Raw genomic sequence first — 19,188 nt, 5'->3', positions numbered from 1 at the left:
ACAAATTGAACGGTATTTCTATAGGCCTATATTGACTCATCGTTATTTTCAGTCAGGTATAAGATAACAGTATCGTCAGTATATTTACTACTTTTACAATTTTCATTGCTAATTGTCATACAATTTATATATATAAAATGGAGAGAACTGCAGATAATACACCACCCGGGAGGGGGGGGGGGGGGGCAGGAGATGCCAGAATTTATGGTTATATTGGGAGACAATTCATGTGCGGTTTTAACATGTTCACGTCTATATGTAAGAAAAGCTGATATCCATAAACGATATGTACTGGTACATTATATACATTATATTGACGAAGTTGATCTATTATGATGGTTGCGTTAAAAAGTATAGCAACCTTTTATGCAAGGTTTGATAATGTAGATTAATTCAACGAACATGATAAGGCAGTTACCCATCTAAAGGCTTAAGTGGAGACATCAGGTGAGAATATTGTCATTGACATAAATGATGTGAGTAAAGATCTGAGTAACATTGACGTAAAGTAACCATGTGGACTAGATAGGAATAATGGTAAATTACATAAATCTGGTAAGAATAGTTTTTCATTCATCATACATGATATTTTTCAATTGTCAAACTGGAAATGTGAATTGTGTGCAAATGTATAGCCTAAAAGGCATTCTGGTTTTAAATCTCAGGTAGCCTCTATTTATTTAAATTTTATATCACTATTATAGTACTTCACATTAATTTATTTCATTCTGTCGGTGATATTAGCCTGCTATGGCTAGTGTTGTGCTTGTTGGAAAACTGACGTGAAATAAAATTATGTTATGTTATGTTATGTTATGTTATGTTATGTCAATATCTTTGTGTAAATTACGTCGTCTTTGGAAGACAAACTGGGCGCTAACCGGTCACGTGATTGCTATATACCGGTTGCATAACATAGACAGTCGAGGAATAAGGTGAGTAAAGTTCACTCAGCGCATCACACCATTCCCCGCATCTGACTGGATGTTTGATTGAACTAATTGTCCCGGGAGGTGCTGTTCGGCCCACGGATTTCAGTAGACTTTGAGAGACTGCAGCAGTGTGTTCCTAAAATGGCAGGGTTTGATACAATTTTCACCGTTTGTTGGTACGTTTTACTTATGTTAGAAGCAATTTCGTGCACGGATACTCCACCAGTGGAAACAACTCTTGGAAAGATTGTTGGAGAAAGAGTTGATGTAGATACTGGTAATGGTAAGTTTTAGAATGTCTGCGTACTGGTATAAGGGTGCTGAATGGGCTTCGTTTAAATTGCGGTTTAGAGTGACCAGATTCAGTAGTGGACGGCGAAATGAACTTTTCAAACACTATAGCGGAGCAGTGGAGAAAAAAAGGTAAAGAATAAATGTCCAAAAAGTTAAAATAACATGCTATTTGCATGTTCAACTACTGTCAATGTCAATTAAGATGTACAGCTTTCATAACTTTGCTGCATGAACCCAACGCCCCCACGTTTCTTTCCCGTGAGTATGCCATGCCTTTAAAATTAACCGCCATCAGCTCTAAGCGCAATGCGGTTTGCACGTATACGAAAAGTAGGTCAAAAGGTCAGGAAAAGAAATTCCAAGTTTCAAGGAATTTCTTCTTTTCTTTCTTTTTAAAATATTTTCGGGGGGGGGGGGGGATAGGGGCTTTCTTGATGTTCTTTTTTTTTTTTTTGCCAAACACAATGAAAAATGTAAACGGCTTTTACTGCATTTTAATTCAACAGATTTGACGATTAATTCCTCTTTCCCTTTTCTGAGGCACATTTCTTTAAATGTAGGCAATGACCTTGTACAACAGTTCGCCATCAGACCTCTTTTCCCACTTGAACTTGAATATGACGCGTATCACCAGCAGCACATCGCTCACTCACTCTTTCGGGGGAGGGGGGAGGAGGGAATTGAACTACTGAGACGGATAAAAAAGAGGAATGTTTTAATGTACGAGGTATTAATTAATCCCAGGTGTATTAACCGTTAGAATTGTGGGCTGCATGGGTGTGTGTGTGGGGGGAGGGGGGGGGACACTTTTTTTTGGGTGGGGGGGTATAGCTGGTCTTCATAAGGTGTACGTCATCCTTTTCCTTTCCACCAGTCCAGAAACAATCAGCGTCTAAGTTAGTAACACGGGTAGTACAAACGACCTCCTTGTATGTATGTTCGGGTCTTATAAACGAAATAACTGGGTTTAACTTGGAGCTGCATATTTTTTAATTTACGACTTTAACTGCAATTTCATGTTGGTATGGTAAACATAATTGTTGCGAGCACTACGTTATTGACTGCGAACCTTCTAAAAATTGGTGGGACTGTTTCCTACAACAAACCAACTTTATTTATAATTGTTGTTAAATAAATGTGTCGGATTGAGGTAGTTGCAACCTATATAAAATGCTTATTTACATGCTCCTAAAGTGGTTATCCACCACAGTTTCAGGCATAGTGGACCGCTTTCGTGGGATACCGTACGTAAAACCGCCCGTGGGAAGACTTCGGTTCGCCAATCCCGAGCCACATTCCGGCTGGGGGGATACAGTGAGAGAGGCCAAACAATTCGGTCCGCACTGCCCTCAGCCCGACAGCAGGCTTCTACCGTACGTTCATCTAGGTAAGACAATCACCGACATCAGGCGTGACGAAGATTGCCTGTTTTTGAACGTGTACGTGCCACGCGGTGTGGACGTTTTAAGGAAGACTAATGCGTCTCTCGCCATCATCATATTCATCCACGGAGGCAGATTTTCAGCGGGATCTTCTGCCACGTACAATGGGGATATCCTCGCACTCGAGGGTGACGTTATTATGGTCAGTTTTAACTACAGGCTGGGGTTTCTGGGCTTTTTCAGTACGGGGACTGACGAGGCAAAAGGCAACTACGGTCTCCACGACCAGCACTGGGCTATTAAATGGGTACGGGAGAATGCTGAGGCGTTTGGCGGAGACCCCAGTCGCATAACCATAAGTGGCATTTCTGCGGGAGCAGCATCGGTGGATTTACAGATGATTTCACCCTTGAATCGAGGTTTGATACAGGGAGGAATATCAGCTAGTGGAACAGTCTTTGCGCCCTGGTCTCTGGCCAGATCTTTAAACTTCAGTCTGAAACAAGCCAAAAGTGCAGGATGTGGAATGTCAAAGCCTAAGACAAGACTTCGCTGCCTCCGAAGTAAGGACGCTCACGAATTGGCTCAACTTGGAATAGATTGGCGACCAATGATAGACGGACACTTCCTACCAAAAGATCCACGGGATCTCTTGAGAGAAAATGTGACATCCGGGCTCCGATACATGGTTGGCGCCACTTCCCATGACGGCAGCATCTACTCCCTACCCTTGGCGGGGACTCCCCCTACAGTTGCCAGGCAACTGCTTTTAGCTAAAAACTTTGCCTTTGAGGAATATGAATTTTCCACGGAAAGCGCGGCAATCGCTTTTGCCAGGTCGATACTTAGTGAATACGGGCTAATTCAAGACCCAATGAAAGCACTGGATCTTCTGACTCAGGCGACGCAACAGAACACCGACTTTCTCTTCGAAATGCCCGCAGAAGAGTCGGCGAGGCGGAACGATGTAGGGGGCGCTACGACTTACAGATACACATTGTCTGTCCGACTGGGCTACCCGACCTCTTACTTTCCAAAAGCTCCTTTTATACGCGCTGAACATTTTGATACAGCTATTCCGTTCTTTGGAATTTTTGAGGAACACCCCGAGATATACAATTTGACTGCCGAGGAATGGGAACTTAGTAGAAGCATCAGGCGCTACATTGCCAACTTTGCTAAGAATGGGTAAGGGCCAATGCGTTTCCAATATAAAGTCAACTGTTTATTAAAAGGCAGAATAATGATGTTAAAACATAACAGTCCACTTGAAAACGTATTGGCATTATACCCCCTACCAGGGCGACAAATTGATTCTCCACATATATTCACAGATATGTCTTTAGATAAAAAGACAGTCATTTTGGTTTACAATAATAACTGCGGCCCTGGTAGAGGGTATTGGCATTACACATCGGCATATTCTGTCTGCATATCAGGAAGAGCAACTCTTCATTTTGCCATAAAACAGATTTTCCTTGGGTAAACTATATGATGTCCACATACTTACCAATGGCTAATTATGAATCCATTCCGACATCCCAATTTAGCCAATTGTTTTTGTTTTTTTGTTTTTTTCAATAATTTCTCAAGATATTACTAGGGAAGGAAGCCATCTTAAAAGGTCCACATGGTCTGATGGAAGGCATAAGTTTTGGAATAACCGCTGTTTTGGAGGTGAAATGGCATAGGCCTATATATAATTTTCTATGTGTTGTTTATAATGTATTTACTGTGAAATTTTGAATCTCATTTGAAGAGTTGTTTTTCCTTTAAATTTCAGAGATGTAGCTAATCTAAATATTCTACTTCTAAAGTATCCTCCAGGACACTACGCCGTTTGTATTTTGTTAATTATCTCCGCCAAGGTCATGTTTCCATCTCCGTTTGTGTCTTTGTCTGTATAAGAACGTCACCAGCCTAACACAATAACTTCTCAATGAATTTTAATGAAATTTTCAGGGTAAGTCACAAATTGACTGATATAAAAATGAGGAGATTTTGGTGGTGATTCAAGATCAGGTTCACAATCTGAACCCAAGAAGTTTTACAGGATTCTCCACCATTGCGAGATAGGGCCAATAACCTTGACATGTTGCAATGGATGTGCTCTCAACTACCACAATTTATCACTGCAGGTTCCTTGGCGGAGGTCTGCGCTCTCTTAAGTGCTTTTCGTGTTCTTAATGTTTTGATATTATAATTTATTCTTTCAGTGACCCAAATGATGGTGACCCGGTCAGTGTCAAATGGCCGGAATACACGGCGTCTTCCACACAATTCATCAACCTGGACACGCCCACCACCGTGGAAACATTCGATAGGGAGCGCCAGTATCTGTTTGTCACTGAGGTGCTACCAGCAATAGTTAAAGTGGGAAAAGAGGTCGACGAGGCTCTTGCACTTGCTCTAAAAGGAAAGAAACGCGGGACAAAAGGCTCGAAAAAAGGAAGATCTCCAAGGTCCCTTATCGGTGAACACCGTTTTATTTAAGTGTTTAATTATCTAAATGTTATTTTAATATCTGGCGCTAACGATTTGTTTTCAAATGAAAGTGAAGTATGTCCGGATGGTATCTCATCCACAGCACAATTGCGCCTGTATTTCCAATGGTTCAACAGGTTAATACGAACAAGAACCGTGCATTCATTTTTTTCAGTCGTAATCAGGTTGCTTAGAACAAGGTCTACATAAACAATCTATTGGCATGCGACACGACTGCAAACATTGAAGGAATTACTACTGATGGCAATGGAAAGAAGCGTATTGAATTCAAGCCAACTGTTTTGTCTTTTTTCAGAATTTTACGTTGATGATATCTACACGTATTTATTGTTGTCTTTGATTTGATTTATATTTGTACATGTTTTATATTGTAACCTAATTATTGTACTGCAGATTGTTATCTAAGTCTTCCATCTACAATCAAACTGATACAAAGATTTCGTAATTGGAGGCCTTTTTTCTTTTGTGACGGTTTCGAATAATTGAAGTAAGCAAAGTGCCACAAAGCTTTTTTTTGATATCAGTGTACTTTTTTCTTACAATTTGCATTTAAACAAATTTATATATATTTTTCATGTAACTTATAAAAGATTTCTTGCTGTTTTACATTTTTACATTTTATAGTCTTTTATTGCCTTGTATAATCTAACTGTTTTAATTGCCATGAATAAATGCTGTTATCATTTTAATGAAAGTATTTGTTAGCTATTCAGTTTACTCAAACTTTTTCCTAAACAAAAATCCGAAGGGTCGGGTATCTATTTTATTAGAAAGAGCAGCAACCGTAAATTGTAAATAGGAGCAGAATATTTATGTACAATAGAAATATTTCAATTAGTCATATTAACACATGGTGATAAATCAATTTGAAAATGACTACACTGAAATACTAAAATTATATAAATATTTAGAGCATATTGATATTGAAACCGTATTCTGAGAAAACGTGTTAAATATGTCATAAAAAACTTCACTAATGCCCCTACTCCACACCGACTACGAATTCCACAAACCGCGAGGAATTCATAAAATTTAGAACTAGTGAGGAATCGTGGAATTGTGCAGATTACTGGTAGAAATCTTGTCCCTGCTTCAGCTTCATTTCCAAATTGGATCTTCAACATATAAGAAGCTATAGTACTGGCCCTAGAACAGGAGTATGAACATCAACTGGTTGATAAATCGAAGCCCGGTTCGGAACGTTTGTACCGATTTCACGATCTCTCAAGAATTGCAGGTACAGACCGAGAATAAACAAAAATCAGTTTAAAGCTGAAAAAAATTGTCACGATTAAACTAAGCCCGTGATTTGTCAATTCCTGGTGGTTCTTGTAATTCGTAATGGAATAGGGGAATAAGCAGAACAACACGTGTCTTCAAGTATCAGATCGAAACCAGGCCCCTTAGCCGGGGGGAGGGGGGGGCTAGGGGGGTTCGAAAGAACCGCCCTTTTTGCTGGAAAAGGTCCACTCTGGGTAAAATTTGATATAGGTACACAAAGATTTTATGGTAAAAGGTCCACTTTTTCAGGAAAAGAACCCCCCTCTTGAAATTGCTGGCTACGGGCCTGGAAACGATGTCACCTTCTACACCATCATATTATTTAAATTTGATAGGCACTAAATACCATCAAACTACCCATGCGGTGACAATTACCCGACCGCTAGAATTAAACGACTTCAGTGTAACATTATATTAACGTGACAAAGTACCCATATTTTCTTTTATACAGCTTTCTCCTATGAAAGCACAATTTAAATAACGGACTGACATTTATTTCTCTCTATAATACGTGGCTTTGACGTGCGTGACAGACCATACTGCAGCATTTTTTCGTCGCTGCACTGCGCACCCCGTCAGTACGGTTCAGAGGACCTTGCTGCGGGCCGAAGATGGGGAACAACCCTGTTATTTTCAGCGTCTGCTGCTATATGTTGGTGACAACACAAGCCGTTCTGTGTTTGGATACGCCAGTGGTAAAAACAAACCTAGGGAAGATTGTAGGAGAAAGAGTTAATGTGAAAATTGGTCCCGGTAAGTCTATAACGTCTTTATCAACATTATAGAAGTTACAATGTGTATATTTCATAATAGGCTATGTACCTTCTCTGTACATTCTACCAGGGCCCCAGATTGATTTTCACTAGATATTTGAATTTATGTATCTAGATAGTTCTCGACAGTTTTGCTCTGCGGTCCAGCTAAAATTTTGGCATAAATAATTGTCAATACTCAGCTGGGTTCTTGAATAGAATACCGTATCTGTCGAGTAAAATAAAGGGCGTTCAACGTCAGAATGAGAAGTACCCGGTATGCTACTGTGAAGCCTATTTGTATTGAATGATTTTTAAAAAGCAGGTACAGTGATCCCAACTTTGAACTTTCTAAAAGCGCCAAATGACTTATTTCCAAGTATAAATACAAATGAGCAAGCTCCCATGACAGCGCTTCTTAATCATGTGGCCCGAACATACTGGTCAACCAGGAAAGATTATGTAGAGCGTGTTTGTGAGTGTACGCGAGTTAGGTTAGCCATAAAGAGAGTGCGCAAACGTGTGTGTGTATGTGCATGGAAGCTGGAGTACATAAAGATTGTAGGGATCAAGGTGAATTCTGCGTTTATATGATGGCAGTGTGTGTGTGTGTGTGTGTGTGTGTGTGTGTGTGTGAGTGAGTGAGAGAGAGAGAGAGAGAGAGAGAGAGAGAGAGAGAGAGAACACCTGCATTTGTACCTGTGCGCCAGACTCTAATCTCTCCTACATGGGGACACAAACGATACGACTAAGTAAGTATATATAGGCCTATTCATGACTGTCTATTTCGAAACCGGATCTTTTTTCTTACTCTCTGGCACATTATTGACAATAAATCAGTACATATGGGTGTAGGACAGTATTTATTCTCCTCACATTCATCCCTGCAGCATCAGACAGCTCCGAGGGATAATTATGAAAAGGTGCACGGAGCGGGTGCTGTATACATATTGAGCTCTATATACAGATTTTGTATGTGCATATTTTTGCTGGACTGCATTTATGACGGACTACCCATTGTAGTGTACAAGGGCTAGCACAGAACGGAACAGTTTGTGATCTTTAAAATAAGTAAACTTGGAAATAGTTTTAAGTATTTTATTTATTTATTAATTTTCATCATTTTTAAATGTAAAACTTGTCTTTATTACATATTTTTAAGAATTACTCAACCAACACACACACAATACAATATCACAGAGGCGTCTAAGAAGCTTTTCATATAAGTAGAAAAAAAAACATTACACAGAAACAGTGCATATTGACTCACACTCACACACACAAACAAACTGATGTAAGCGAGCAAAAAGTGTCATTATAAACATACAAAAAAGTCTGAGCTTTGCTTCTTATCTTTCAAGTCTCAGGCATAGTGGACCGCTTTCGTGGGATACCGTACGTAAAGCCACCCGTGGGAAGACTTAGGTTCGCCAATCCCGAAAGACATCCCGGATGGGGAGATGCTGTTAGAGAGGCCAAACAATTCGGTCCGCACTGTCCGCAGACTGACGGTGGGATTTCGCGCTACGTCAACTTCGGGCGCACGATCACCGACATAACACGAGACGAGGATTGTCTGTTTCTAAACGTGTACGTGCCACGCGGCGTGGACTATCTGCGTGCAACTAATGCTTCTCTCGCTATCCTCTTAAATATCCACGACGGCGGATTTTACTCAGGCTCTGCCGCAGCTTACAATGGGGATCTTCTCTCTCTGGAGGGTGGGGTCATCTTCGTGAACGCCAACTACAGGCTGGGGTTTCTGGGCTTCTTCAGCACGGGTACGAACGACGCCAGAGGCAACTACGGTCTCCACGACCAGCACTGGGCTATTAAATGGGTGCGGGAGAATGCTGAGGCGTTTGGCGGTGACCCCAATCGTATAACTCTAATCGGTGGCTCGGCAGGAGGAGCGTCGGTTGATTTCCAGTTGGTTTCTCCACTGAATCGAGGTTTGGTGCAGGGAGGGATATCAGCAAGCGGGTCATCGTTGGTCTCTTGGAGTCTAGCAGAATCTATGAATATCAGCACAGAGTATGCAAAAAGAGTGGGATGTGGAATGGCGAATACGAGGGCAAGGCTTCGCTGCCTTCGCGGTAAGGATGTGAACGATTTGGTGAATATTCCGGAACAAGGAATTCGGGAATCGACAAATTGGCGACCAGTCATAGACGGGATATTCCTCCCAAAGCATCCACGAGATCTCTTGAGAGAAAACGTGACATCCGGGCTACGATACATGGTGGGCTCCACCTCCCATGATGGCAGCATCTACTCCCTTCCCTTTGCGGGAAATCCCCCCACAGTCGCTACACAACGGTCCCTGCTTCAAGCCTATTCTACGCTAGCGTTTGGCTTTAGCACGGAAAGCGCGCCGAATGCCGTGGCCAGGGCGTCGCTTCACGAGTACGGTCTAATGGCAGACCCCATGGATCCAGCAGCGCTCCTTATCCGGGCGACACAGCTGACCACGGACCTTCTCTTCGGCATGCCGGCAGAGGAGTCGGCGAGACTGAACGAGGCGGGAGGTGCCACGACGTACAAATACATGCTTTCAGTTCGTCTTGGCTACCCGTCTTCTTACTATCCTAAGGCGCCCTTTGTACGCGCCGAACATTTTGATTCTGCTATTGTTTATTACGGAGTGTTTGAGGAACACCGAAATGTGTATAATTTGACGGCGCAGGAGTTGGAGCTTTCTAGGGCTGTCAGGAGATATATTGCTAACTTTGCAAAGAACGGGTAAGGACAAACGTTAAACTTCTTTAATATATTTCACATCTCAAGCAAAATACAAAATATAAACAATATTGACAATTGCTATACAATTTGTTGGAAGGGAGATCCTTTGGAATGTTAATTCAGTTCAAACGATTTTAATAGATGTTTGGATCATTTACGTAATTGAGGTCAAATGTTCCCGCCATGCGCATAATGTCATTACGATTTGATGATTTCATTTTGGCGTCATTAGACTGGTATATCGTTTTAATGGCGTCTCGTCCGTAGTGGGCTATCTCCATGGCAATTTTGACAATTTTCTTTAACTTTTCTAAACACTCGTCTTGTTTCAGTGACCCAAATGTTGGTGACCCGGTCAGCGTCCAGTGGCCAGAATACACAGCGTCTTCCAGACAATTCATCAATCTGGACACGCCCATCACCGTGGAAACATTCGATAGGGAGCGCCAGTATCTGTTTGCAACCGAGGTTTTCCCAGCGATAGTGAAAGTTGGTAAAGATGCCGATTTGGCAGCGGCAGCACGTGTTTCAAAGTCTAAACCATGCTTCGGGATAGGTACGAGAAGGTACCAAACCCCTCGGTTCCTGAGACGACAGTATTTCAAGCGGCTTATAAGATATGCCTAGATGTTCGAATTGATATTTCTGAATTTTAAGTTTTAGTTTCAATTTTAATGTATCATGCTTAGTACGGATATGAATATGAATTGGTATGACGCCTAGAAATGCATGTCAACATTTTTCCCCAAAATTCGAAAGCTCAGTCGTCGTTATGTAAAGGAAAAACGTGTCTTTTTCATGTCCTAAATGATAGGCCTTTATGTATCTCAAGCAATCTGACGGAGTTCCATGATTCTATCACAAAAAATATGATAACTTAAAACATTTCTGCAAACAAGGCATTTCCGTATATAAATATTTTATTAAATACTCATTGGCATTTTCTCAACAATCTGATATAAGTATATATATTTATTATCAAATTATCATTTCAAAGCACCTTTAATCACGTTGTATAAAATGCATATTACTACATCCCGTAGCTCTGAACAATGTTATAGCAAGCCAGCCAATGCTGACAGATGTACAGACAACATATCAGTTTACACTGGGTTCCCATCCCTAGATCGATCTAATCGGTCCACCTCCACTGGGTTTCTCGCTAAATTGCTATCAGCTGAAGTGGCTTAGATGTCTGGCACGCCTACTGAAGCTGCTAAACCACAGTTACTTATCCCCTAGCAGCTTCAGTAGGCATAACAGACATCTAAGCCGCTTAAGTTATTGCAATTACGCGAGAATCCCCTTGGAGATAGTTCGATCCAAAGTTAGTATAATAGGGTCTGGGAATGGTCTCTTATACATCAAATATGATGAAATAGGAAAGCAATATACAAACTCTGGGTGTTACAGTTCTAGGCTGCGTTCAGATTAGAAGATCAGTCCATCTACCTCAGAATTGTTTTTTGCTAAGATGCAGTTAATGGAATCAGCTAAATTATTTGGCACCCCCCCCCCAGCAAAGCAACATGAACAACATCATGCAACACAAAATACTTTAAGTTACGAGGGGCATGCCAGACAATTAAACTGATTACAATGACTACGCCTCAGCAAGAATCTCTACTGAGATCGATCCTGCTGCACCAATAAGTTTTAACATAAACACAGCCCTAGAGAATGGTATAACAAGGATATTGCAGTAAAGGGAAATGTACGACTCCAGCAAGACAGACAGACAGACAGATGCAGATGAGGGCAGCATGTACAGACACCTGCTGTGTCTGTACATTAAAATGTTCTTCAATATAATACTTATTGCTTAAAAATATAAAAAATACATTGATTATACACACACACAAGTTGTATGGCTAAGTCAGATATAGCTTGTTTGGAAGTTATAAAAGATATGCAGAAAAAAAGTCAATTTTGTGCGAGAGTTCACAAAAAGTGATTCGGTTTAGATTACTGAAATGTTGTTTTGCTTTGAACTTTTCCCAAAAAGATGACACTAACCTTGATTCATGTAATGTTCTCTATTTAATCATAAAAATAGATTTGGAAGAGACCCATCAAATATTAGATAATGGCTTAATCATTCTAAAAAATATATGAATTATTTTTCATTAAATTCATTGATTTATGTTAATTATAAAATCTCCAAGAAAATAATATTGCATTCTTGAGGTAATATATCACAATATATTGTGTCTACTTAAACACACCTGCTGTATTCCTTATAATGTTCTCATTGAGTCAGACACTGTTCCATTCTTTAATTCAATATTAAAGAAAAGTAACTTTAAATTTGCAAAACTGAATTTTCCTCAGCTATTTTTAAAATAATTTTAAGTAATTTTACCCTACACACTGAGCAATTTAAGCCAGCAGAAATTTCCAAATTAATTTTTAATTTCTAACACTCCGAGCTAATACAGCTTCATGGCTTTCTCAAACAGCATAGCTAAGTCCTCCTCCGTCTGAGGTCTTGGGGCCAGTTTAGTCACACGATGCTGTAACAAAAGGAAAAAATAAATGTCAGAACAATGAGGATAGCAAAACATGTGAGAATGTGTTAGTTGTGACAGTGGTGTGTGTGTAGTGTGACAGTGGTGTGTTAGTTGTGACAGTGGTGTGTTAGGTGTGACAGCACACTCGCCAACTTTGTCCATTTTGCCAATCTGACACACCCTCACTTACTGACATACTATGTCAAACTCTGCAATCATGCATGCAGTGAGTCAGAATTTCTTTTCACATATAATCAAGAGAAACACTGCTTTTCCAGAAAACAAAATATGGCACTTGGTCAATTTTTGTCAAAGAGAAATCACATAACTGCCTGTGACATGATAAAACAAGAGGTGGGTATGGAGGCCCTTACCGTCTAGGAGGAGAAGCAGTAACGATGACTTGTCGGCAGAGCCGGCGGAACGATCTGGACAGGACTAAAACCATGTGTACCGCCAGCGCTAACGCTGGTGGTACAATAACAAAATACAACCAATAATGGAAACCCACTCCATGCCTTTTTTGGAGCAGGCAGACAACTCTTTTCCCTCTGTCTCACCTGTGGCAGTGTTCCTTTGACCAAAGCAGGGATATCCTCAGAGGTGAAACCAATGGAGTTCAGTCCATCGTCAACATCTAGGTCATGCATGATCTGACGGAGAACATCTGCTAAGACACGACCAGCGTCTTCTTTCTTCACATTGGTAATATCAGCACCTGTTATGATATATATGTTAAGTGAGAAAGAAACTTTAGAGTTAAGAGTGGCTGTATTTATGATATAAAATGTGTCAAGTCTGACATAACTAATGAGAATTGTTTATAATAATGTTTTGACTGAACAAGTCGATGAGCTGTTAATATATTTTTAGTAAGAAACAGGCATGAGACCAGTCCTCACTGAAAAACAACATATTATTTAAATTATTTAAAGTAGAATTTACACTATTCACCAGATTTACACCATTGACAGGAATGACCTAAATGACCCTGAAGAAGTCAAAATTCCCACAAAAGTTGGAAAAGTCTCATCAGTGAAGAAAATAGAGGTTCCCTACCCAATATCCCTGCGGCCTCTATATGTCTCTCTGGACACATTGGAGCACAAAACTGGAAAACGGCCGGAGCAGTGAGCACTACAGATAAACCATGGGGCTGAAATGAAAATTGATAGTATAAGACCCCATTCCCACAGATTTTAGATTGATTTATCCCTGTGGGGAGTCTCACTAGATTACTGTCAGCTTAGCTGTCCCGCCTACTAAAAGCTGTAAGGGGGTAATTAACTGTTGTGCATGCTAGGCTGACTGCAATTTAGCACGAACCCCCAGGGAGTTAGGTCGATCCAGATGGATTGATCTAAATCTCTGGGAATGCACTCTAAGACTGGGTTCTCATGCCTAGATTGATCTAACTGGATCAACTCATCTCCAAGGGGTTTCTTGCTAAATTGTTTTTAGGATAAACAGCTTAGATGTCGCCTACTGAAGCTGCTAAACAATGGTTAAGTACCCCCTGGCAGCTTAAGTAGACATGGCAGACATCTAAGCTGCTTAACTTGATAGCAATTAAGTGAGAATCCCCTTGGATATAGTTCGATCCAAAGTTGGTACGATAGTCTCTAGGAATGGTCTCTAAGGCCCCATTCCCATTGACAGCATCAGTCTACAAGGATGGACCCAACTCTGTGGGGACTCTTGCTGAATGCAATCAACTTAACTGAATAACACTCCTCCTCCTGGTGTAAAGAGGAATACAGCAAAGATGGTGATTATAGTAGAATGTTGGAAACAAGAGGAAGCATGTCATTTAGAGTTGACTGATCCATGTAGACCTATGGTGTCTGTGAGACTGGGCAGTTTGAGAATAGGCAGTTTAAGGAAACCCGTTGAGATAAGTCCAAATTTCTCACTGAATTTAGACTAACAGTAAAACTGATGACATAATCCTGAAAACTTTCACTGATGTACTAGTGCTTACCACAAGGGGATGGTCTACTGCATACTGCTTAGCCCTGTACTGCTTGACAAGTCCAGCTATGGGGTACGACATGCCGTGGCTGGAAAAGATAATTATTAATTATTATATTATTATTATTATGTTTTTTTTCTCTCATGAATTTTTCCCTTGGATTACTATATAAGAGAATGAATTTTCCCTCAAGTATGTTTTGTTGATGGCCATTTTTGTCTTAAAGGAAACAGATTCTTAATACAATTACCAAATTATTTTGTTCACTAGATTATCATTGGCGGAAAGAGAAGCCTTCTCTCTCACATGACATTTGTCCTTGTCAAATGAACAGAAAACCTATTCTTGAGATATGCTTTTCAATTCAATTCTAAGTAACAACTTAAAAAAGGAAAATATTTAAAGCAAAATGTTTGAAATTTATGAGCTATTACCGTACACATACCATAAGTGCACCCCAGCATTTCCAAAACCAATCCCAGCATAGGCACTGGCCAGATGCATGGCCGACCTCGCCTCTTTGTCGGTGTTGTCCTTGACTGCTCTCCTGAAGTACTTGGCAACAATTCTGAGAGCGTGAAGTGACCACAGGTCACTAATGGGGTTACTGCCCTGGTACGCTGGCCTCAGAATGGGATTCTCTGGCCGCGGAGTGCGCTCATTGAAGGGAATGGCAGTGTAGGACTCTAAAGCATGGCTGAAATGAGTTTATGATGCTAATAATTATTAGAAATCTAGCTGAGATTATATGTAGGGGAGATATTTACTATTTATGCTAAAACATTATGTAATTTTTTATTACTCAACATTATTTAATGGTACACAATTACCTTACACCATTTCTTTTACTAGGACCTTTCAATAAAAGCAGCAGTCAACAGCCAAATTTCGATCACTATACTCGTGTTTGTCCTTTACTTGTGCTTTCTTTTGTGTTAATGAGGTGACAAATTATCATATTTATATGCATGCGCGCACACACACACACACACACACACACACACACACACACACACACACACACACACAAGAAGTTCCAGTCACTGGGAGCATTGTGTACAGTGTACAAATATTATTTTCAAAATTTATGTACGAAATCATGACCTCAGTCTTGTACTTATCTGCAGTGAGCCTTGGATTAATCTGGTAATAAGCTTCATACATTGACTATGAAAGTTATTGGTTGACACATGGTGTCTTTAACACAGCATACTGACCAGAGTACATCAAAGCCACTGTTAGCTGCCACTCTCTCTGGCATAGTCAGAGCATGGAGGGGGTCTACAATACCCAGCAGTGGACGTAATACTCTGTTAGCAATGCCTGGAATTAACATATGGTACTAATAACAACAGCAGCACAACAACAACAACAACAGCAATAGTATTTGTAATAATAATAATAATAATAATAATAAAAAGAAGAAGACAAATGATGATAACTCAAATTATAATAATAATTGTAATAATAATAATTGTAATACATTCTTGAGTCTTAAATCTATACAATATTCATGAAACTTTAAGGCATAAAGTACCATAATTTAATTCTTTTAAGAAAATATGTTCTCAATGAAAATGGTTTTTGCACATGTCAAACTGGCATCTGATTCTGAACACTTTTGTTTTTTGTCTTATAAATGTTGCTCTAAATCATACCTGTCTTAGCCTTCAGAGGTTCGTAATCAAAGATGGCCACCCCAGTGGTCTCACTGCCAGTTCCAGCAGTAGTGGGCACTAAAAGTAATTTTAAAAACATCATGGTCCAAAAATGATCTTATTCCAACATTCCCATTGATGCACAAAAAGTATTGTCACTTACTCATAATCAAAATAACCAAATTATAATTAAAAATAAAGTTTTTTTTTCTTCAATCAACAGCTGGTAAACAAGTTCAATATTAGCTGTTGATTGAAGAAAAAATTACCTTATAACATAACAAAGCTGATGAAATTCTTACCTAAACAATAACTGTAGAGAAAATCAGTGCTAAAAAGACAAAATGTTTTTTGTACATAAAAAAATGGCATGTAAATGTGTGCCTTGTGAACACATATACATTAAGTTTGTATATGTTCACCAGTATATCCGTACACATAACATATAAGTACCTGCAATAAGTGGCTTCAAGGTGTGCCTCACGGGCAGCCCCTTCCCAACAGGAGCGTTCACATAGTCTAGGAACTCCGAGTCTGGTTTGCAGGCGTACAGGTTTGCCGTTTTACAGGTATCTATCACGGATCCTCCTCCCACTGCTAAGAAAGCATCAAAATTGCCAGCCCTGGCAAAGTCTATGGCCATCTGTAAGCTGAAGAGTATGAAGTTTTTATTACAGTGAGTGTTAACTAAAGGATTACCAAGTGCAGTGATACCTAGTTTATTTAATGAAGCACAGAACAACGAGAGTGTTGCTTGGTGTGTGTGTGTGTGTGTGTGTGGGGGGGGGGGGGGGGGGGGGCAGTAGCAACAGTTCTGGATATCTGGTCACTCAAATGGCATGTAGTGTAGTGATGTTATTGCAAACTGTAGATGTTAGACTGACATTGAAACATATCTTTGATTATAATAAAAATATTACTTTGTGATAAGACAACATAACCAAACTGACCAGACTATTTCAACATACATATATCAAAATTAAAACTCGTACAGAAAAAAAAAATTCCTTGTCTTATTTTTTCTTGTCTTAAAAACATGATTTACTTTTTAGGCCTTAGGCCCTTTTCACATTGTGAGTTAAGTTTATCTATATTGAAATGCATTAAAAGACTTGTGACATAGAAAAAAAACTGTGGGACTGTTATGAGGGGCTGATCACAATCACGTCACACCTGCCTTACCTGCTATCTGTGGGTTCAACACGCACCCTGTCAAACACCTGAAAGTTGACCTTGGATTTGTGGAGGGCGTCAGTCACTGTCTGCATGACCGGAAGTTTGGCTAAATTCTGATCCGTCACAACACAGACATTTTTAGCTCCCATGTTGGCAAAGTCCTGGAAGTATTTATTTATTTATTTATTTATTTATTTATTTATTTATTTATTTATTCATTTTGTAACAAGTACAATATTTACAACGCCTTTTACTTGATATAAAAACACAAAACTGATCATCTAAAGTTTTATTACTTTTACAATGAAAGTTTAATATGCTTCAAAAGTCCTGCAGAAATAAAAACTTCTAGACTTCTTTAACTTACCATTCCCACTTCCTGTGTGACCCCCTCTCCATAGCGGATATTTGAACATGCCATCTGAAATATGTTTAATCGGATAATTAGGGCGATTTTGAGCTTATTCCCAATGAAACTATCATCTACGTACTAGTAGATTGATCCATCTGTGTGTGGACTCTCACTGAATGCAATCAGATTAACAGATTAACACGCCTCATCTTGTTTCCAACATACAATCGTCAGCTTTTCTGCTTTCTACTCAATGCCAGAAGGTGGTGAGCTAATATGTTTATCTGATAGCATTCAGCGCAAGTCATTTTAATTTTTGAATATTATTTTTCACTTGATTTCAAATTTAAATGTAGAAACTCAGCCTATTAGAATGAATAACTACAGTCATTTTATCTACCAATGAAGTTTAAATTATATTTTAACATTTTACTGCATATTGATTGTATTGTTGTTACTTACCTCAAATGCATATTCTTTGCTTTCTACCCCTGTGGCCATACATTTTTTATTTCCAGCTTAAAAAAAAAGAACATCTGTAAATGGCATAAATTGTGACACTTGATTATTTTCTAATGATACAACGATTATCACTAATTAAATTAAAATGAATTTTAGTTTTCATTTTCTTTTTTAAACAACTATATATATTTCTATTGATACTAAAAATTTAATATTATTTAAAAAATTGTATCTGAGGGAAGAAAAATATTTTTAGCACAGTGAATGGTGGCAATTTGGTAGTTAAAAACTGAGTTCAGACAAAATTTAAAGCTGAACCTTTTATGCACAACTGAGAGAGAGAGAGAGAGAGAGAGTAATGGGACTGACCTGCAACAGCCAACGAATGAGACTGAGAGTGGGCCGGACATTTACATCTGAAAAAGCAAAATTTATACACACAGTTCACATATACAGGTAAGCACAGGGTTCCTATTTATAATCAATCGTTCAGCTGTTCAGCTGCTTTAGGTGGGTGGGCTTAAAAGTTTTATGCTATATAAACGTTATTATGTAACAGTTTACACAGGTTCGAAAGGTAGGGCACGTTTATCCTAACAAAGAGTATAGGAGTGCACAAAAAAATCGTTGACATGCAGTGCACATGAATAGGAAATGCAAAAGGCTTGCAAATTCGGTAGAAAAATCGAAATTATGCTTACGATGCTGCAGAAATCGCCCTCAGAAGATGAAGAACAGATTCCCTTGCGCTGGAGGTTGCCATATTTACCAAGACGATCCCCGACTTGCTAGTACTGTAGCGCCATCTAGTGCTTGGCTTTTCCGATCTCCAAGCAAAAAGAAGACCCCCTCCCCCCCCGTATAGAAAGTATTGTTTGAAGAAAAAGTGATCATGTGTTTAAATCGACCACGACCGGCCTGTCACAAATATGTAATTATATTTATAAACTAAGAAGTTAGGACCAGTAATGTAATGCAAAAAAAAAATAAAAATAAAAATAAATAAATAAATAAATAAATAAATATAAAAAAATAATAATAATAATAAAATTAATAAATAAATAAAATTTAAAAAATGCAAGCGGAAATATATTTGGATTATTCGTTTCATTAAAAAAATAAGTTGTGTGTGCTTGGGAGCTTTGGCTGTAGTGCTTATACATATGTAAG

At 39.2% G+C, this 19,188-nt stretch overlaps 3 protein-coding genes across 4 annotated transcripts; 2 read left to right on the top strand and 1 right to left on the bottom strand.

Annotated features, from left to right (window-relative positions):
* The first annotated feature begins 1,023 nt into the window (after positions 1-1,023).
* On the top strand, positions 1,024-5,807 carry LOC106152720 (fatty acyl-CoA hydrolase precursor, medium chain-like). Of its 2 annotated transcripts, none has more exons than XM_086994245.1 (3): positions 1,024-1,215; positions 2,437-3,796; positions 4,825-5,807. In XM_086994245.1, the coding sequence occupies exons 1-3, from the start codon at positions 1,074-1,076 to the stop codon at positions 5,099-5,101; spliced, it is 1,779 nt and encodes a 592-aa protein (XP_086850371.1). In that variant the 5' UTR covers positions 1,024-1,073; the 3' UTR covers positions 5,102-5,807. The 2 variants fall into 2 exon arrangements, with proteins under 2 accessions (XP_086850371.1, XP_086850370.1); XM_086994244.1 differs by lacking the exon at positions 1,024-1,215 and adding an exon at positions 1,298-1,355.
* A 1,063-nt stretch (positions 5,808-6,870) lies between these two features.
* On the top strand, positions 6,871-10,614 carry LOC106152706 (cocaine esterase). The gene is made up of 3 exons (XM_013526405.2): positions 6,871-7,147; positions 8,508-9,888; positions 10,221-10,614. The coding sequence occupies exons 1-3, from the start codon at positions 7,006-7,008 to the stop codon at positions 10,513-10,515; spliced, it is 1,818 nt and encodes a 605-aa protein (XP_013381859.2). The 5' UTR covers positions 6,871-7,005; the 3' UTR covers positions 10,516-10,614.
* A 176-nt stretch (positions 10,615-10,790) lies between these two features.
* Positions 10,791-18,864, bottom strand: LOC106152715 (hydroxyacid-oxoacid transhydrogenase, mitochondrial). Its single transcript, XM_087019079.1, has 13 exons — positions 18,720-18,864; positions 18,388-18,434; positions 18,019-18,074; positions 17,572-17,625; positions 17,211-17,365; positions 16,482-16,678; positions 16,029-16,106; positions 15,588-15,693; positions 14,816-15,067; positions 14,380-14,458; positions 13,458-13,554; positions 12,959-13,116; positions 10,791-12,401 (listed from the first exon to the last, which is right to left on the bottom strand). The coding sequence occupies exons 1-13, from the start codon at positions 18,779-18,781 to the stop codon at positions 12,318-12,320; spliced, it is 1,425 nt and encodes a 474-aa protein (XP_086875205.1). The 5' UTR covers positions 18,782-18,864; the 3' UTR covers positions 10,791-12,317.
* Between the last annotated feature and the right edge of the window lie 324 nt (positions 18,865-19,188).

The sequence above is a fragment of the Lingula anatina genome, chromosome 8 (genome assembly GCF_051362555.1).
Source record: "Lingula anatina isolate TDL-2025a chromosome 8, LinAna3.0, whole genome shotgun sequence".
NCBI lineage: Eukaryota > Metazoa > Brachiopoda > Lingulata > Lingulida > Lingulidae > Lingula > Lingula anatina.
The sequence above is the reverse complement of the archived record's forward strand: the minus strand, read 5'-3'. Positions and strand labels throughout refer to the sequence as shown.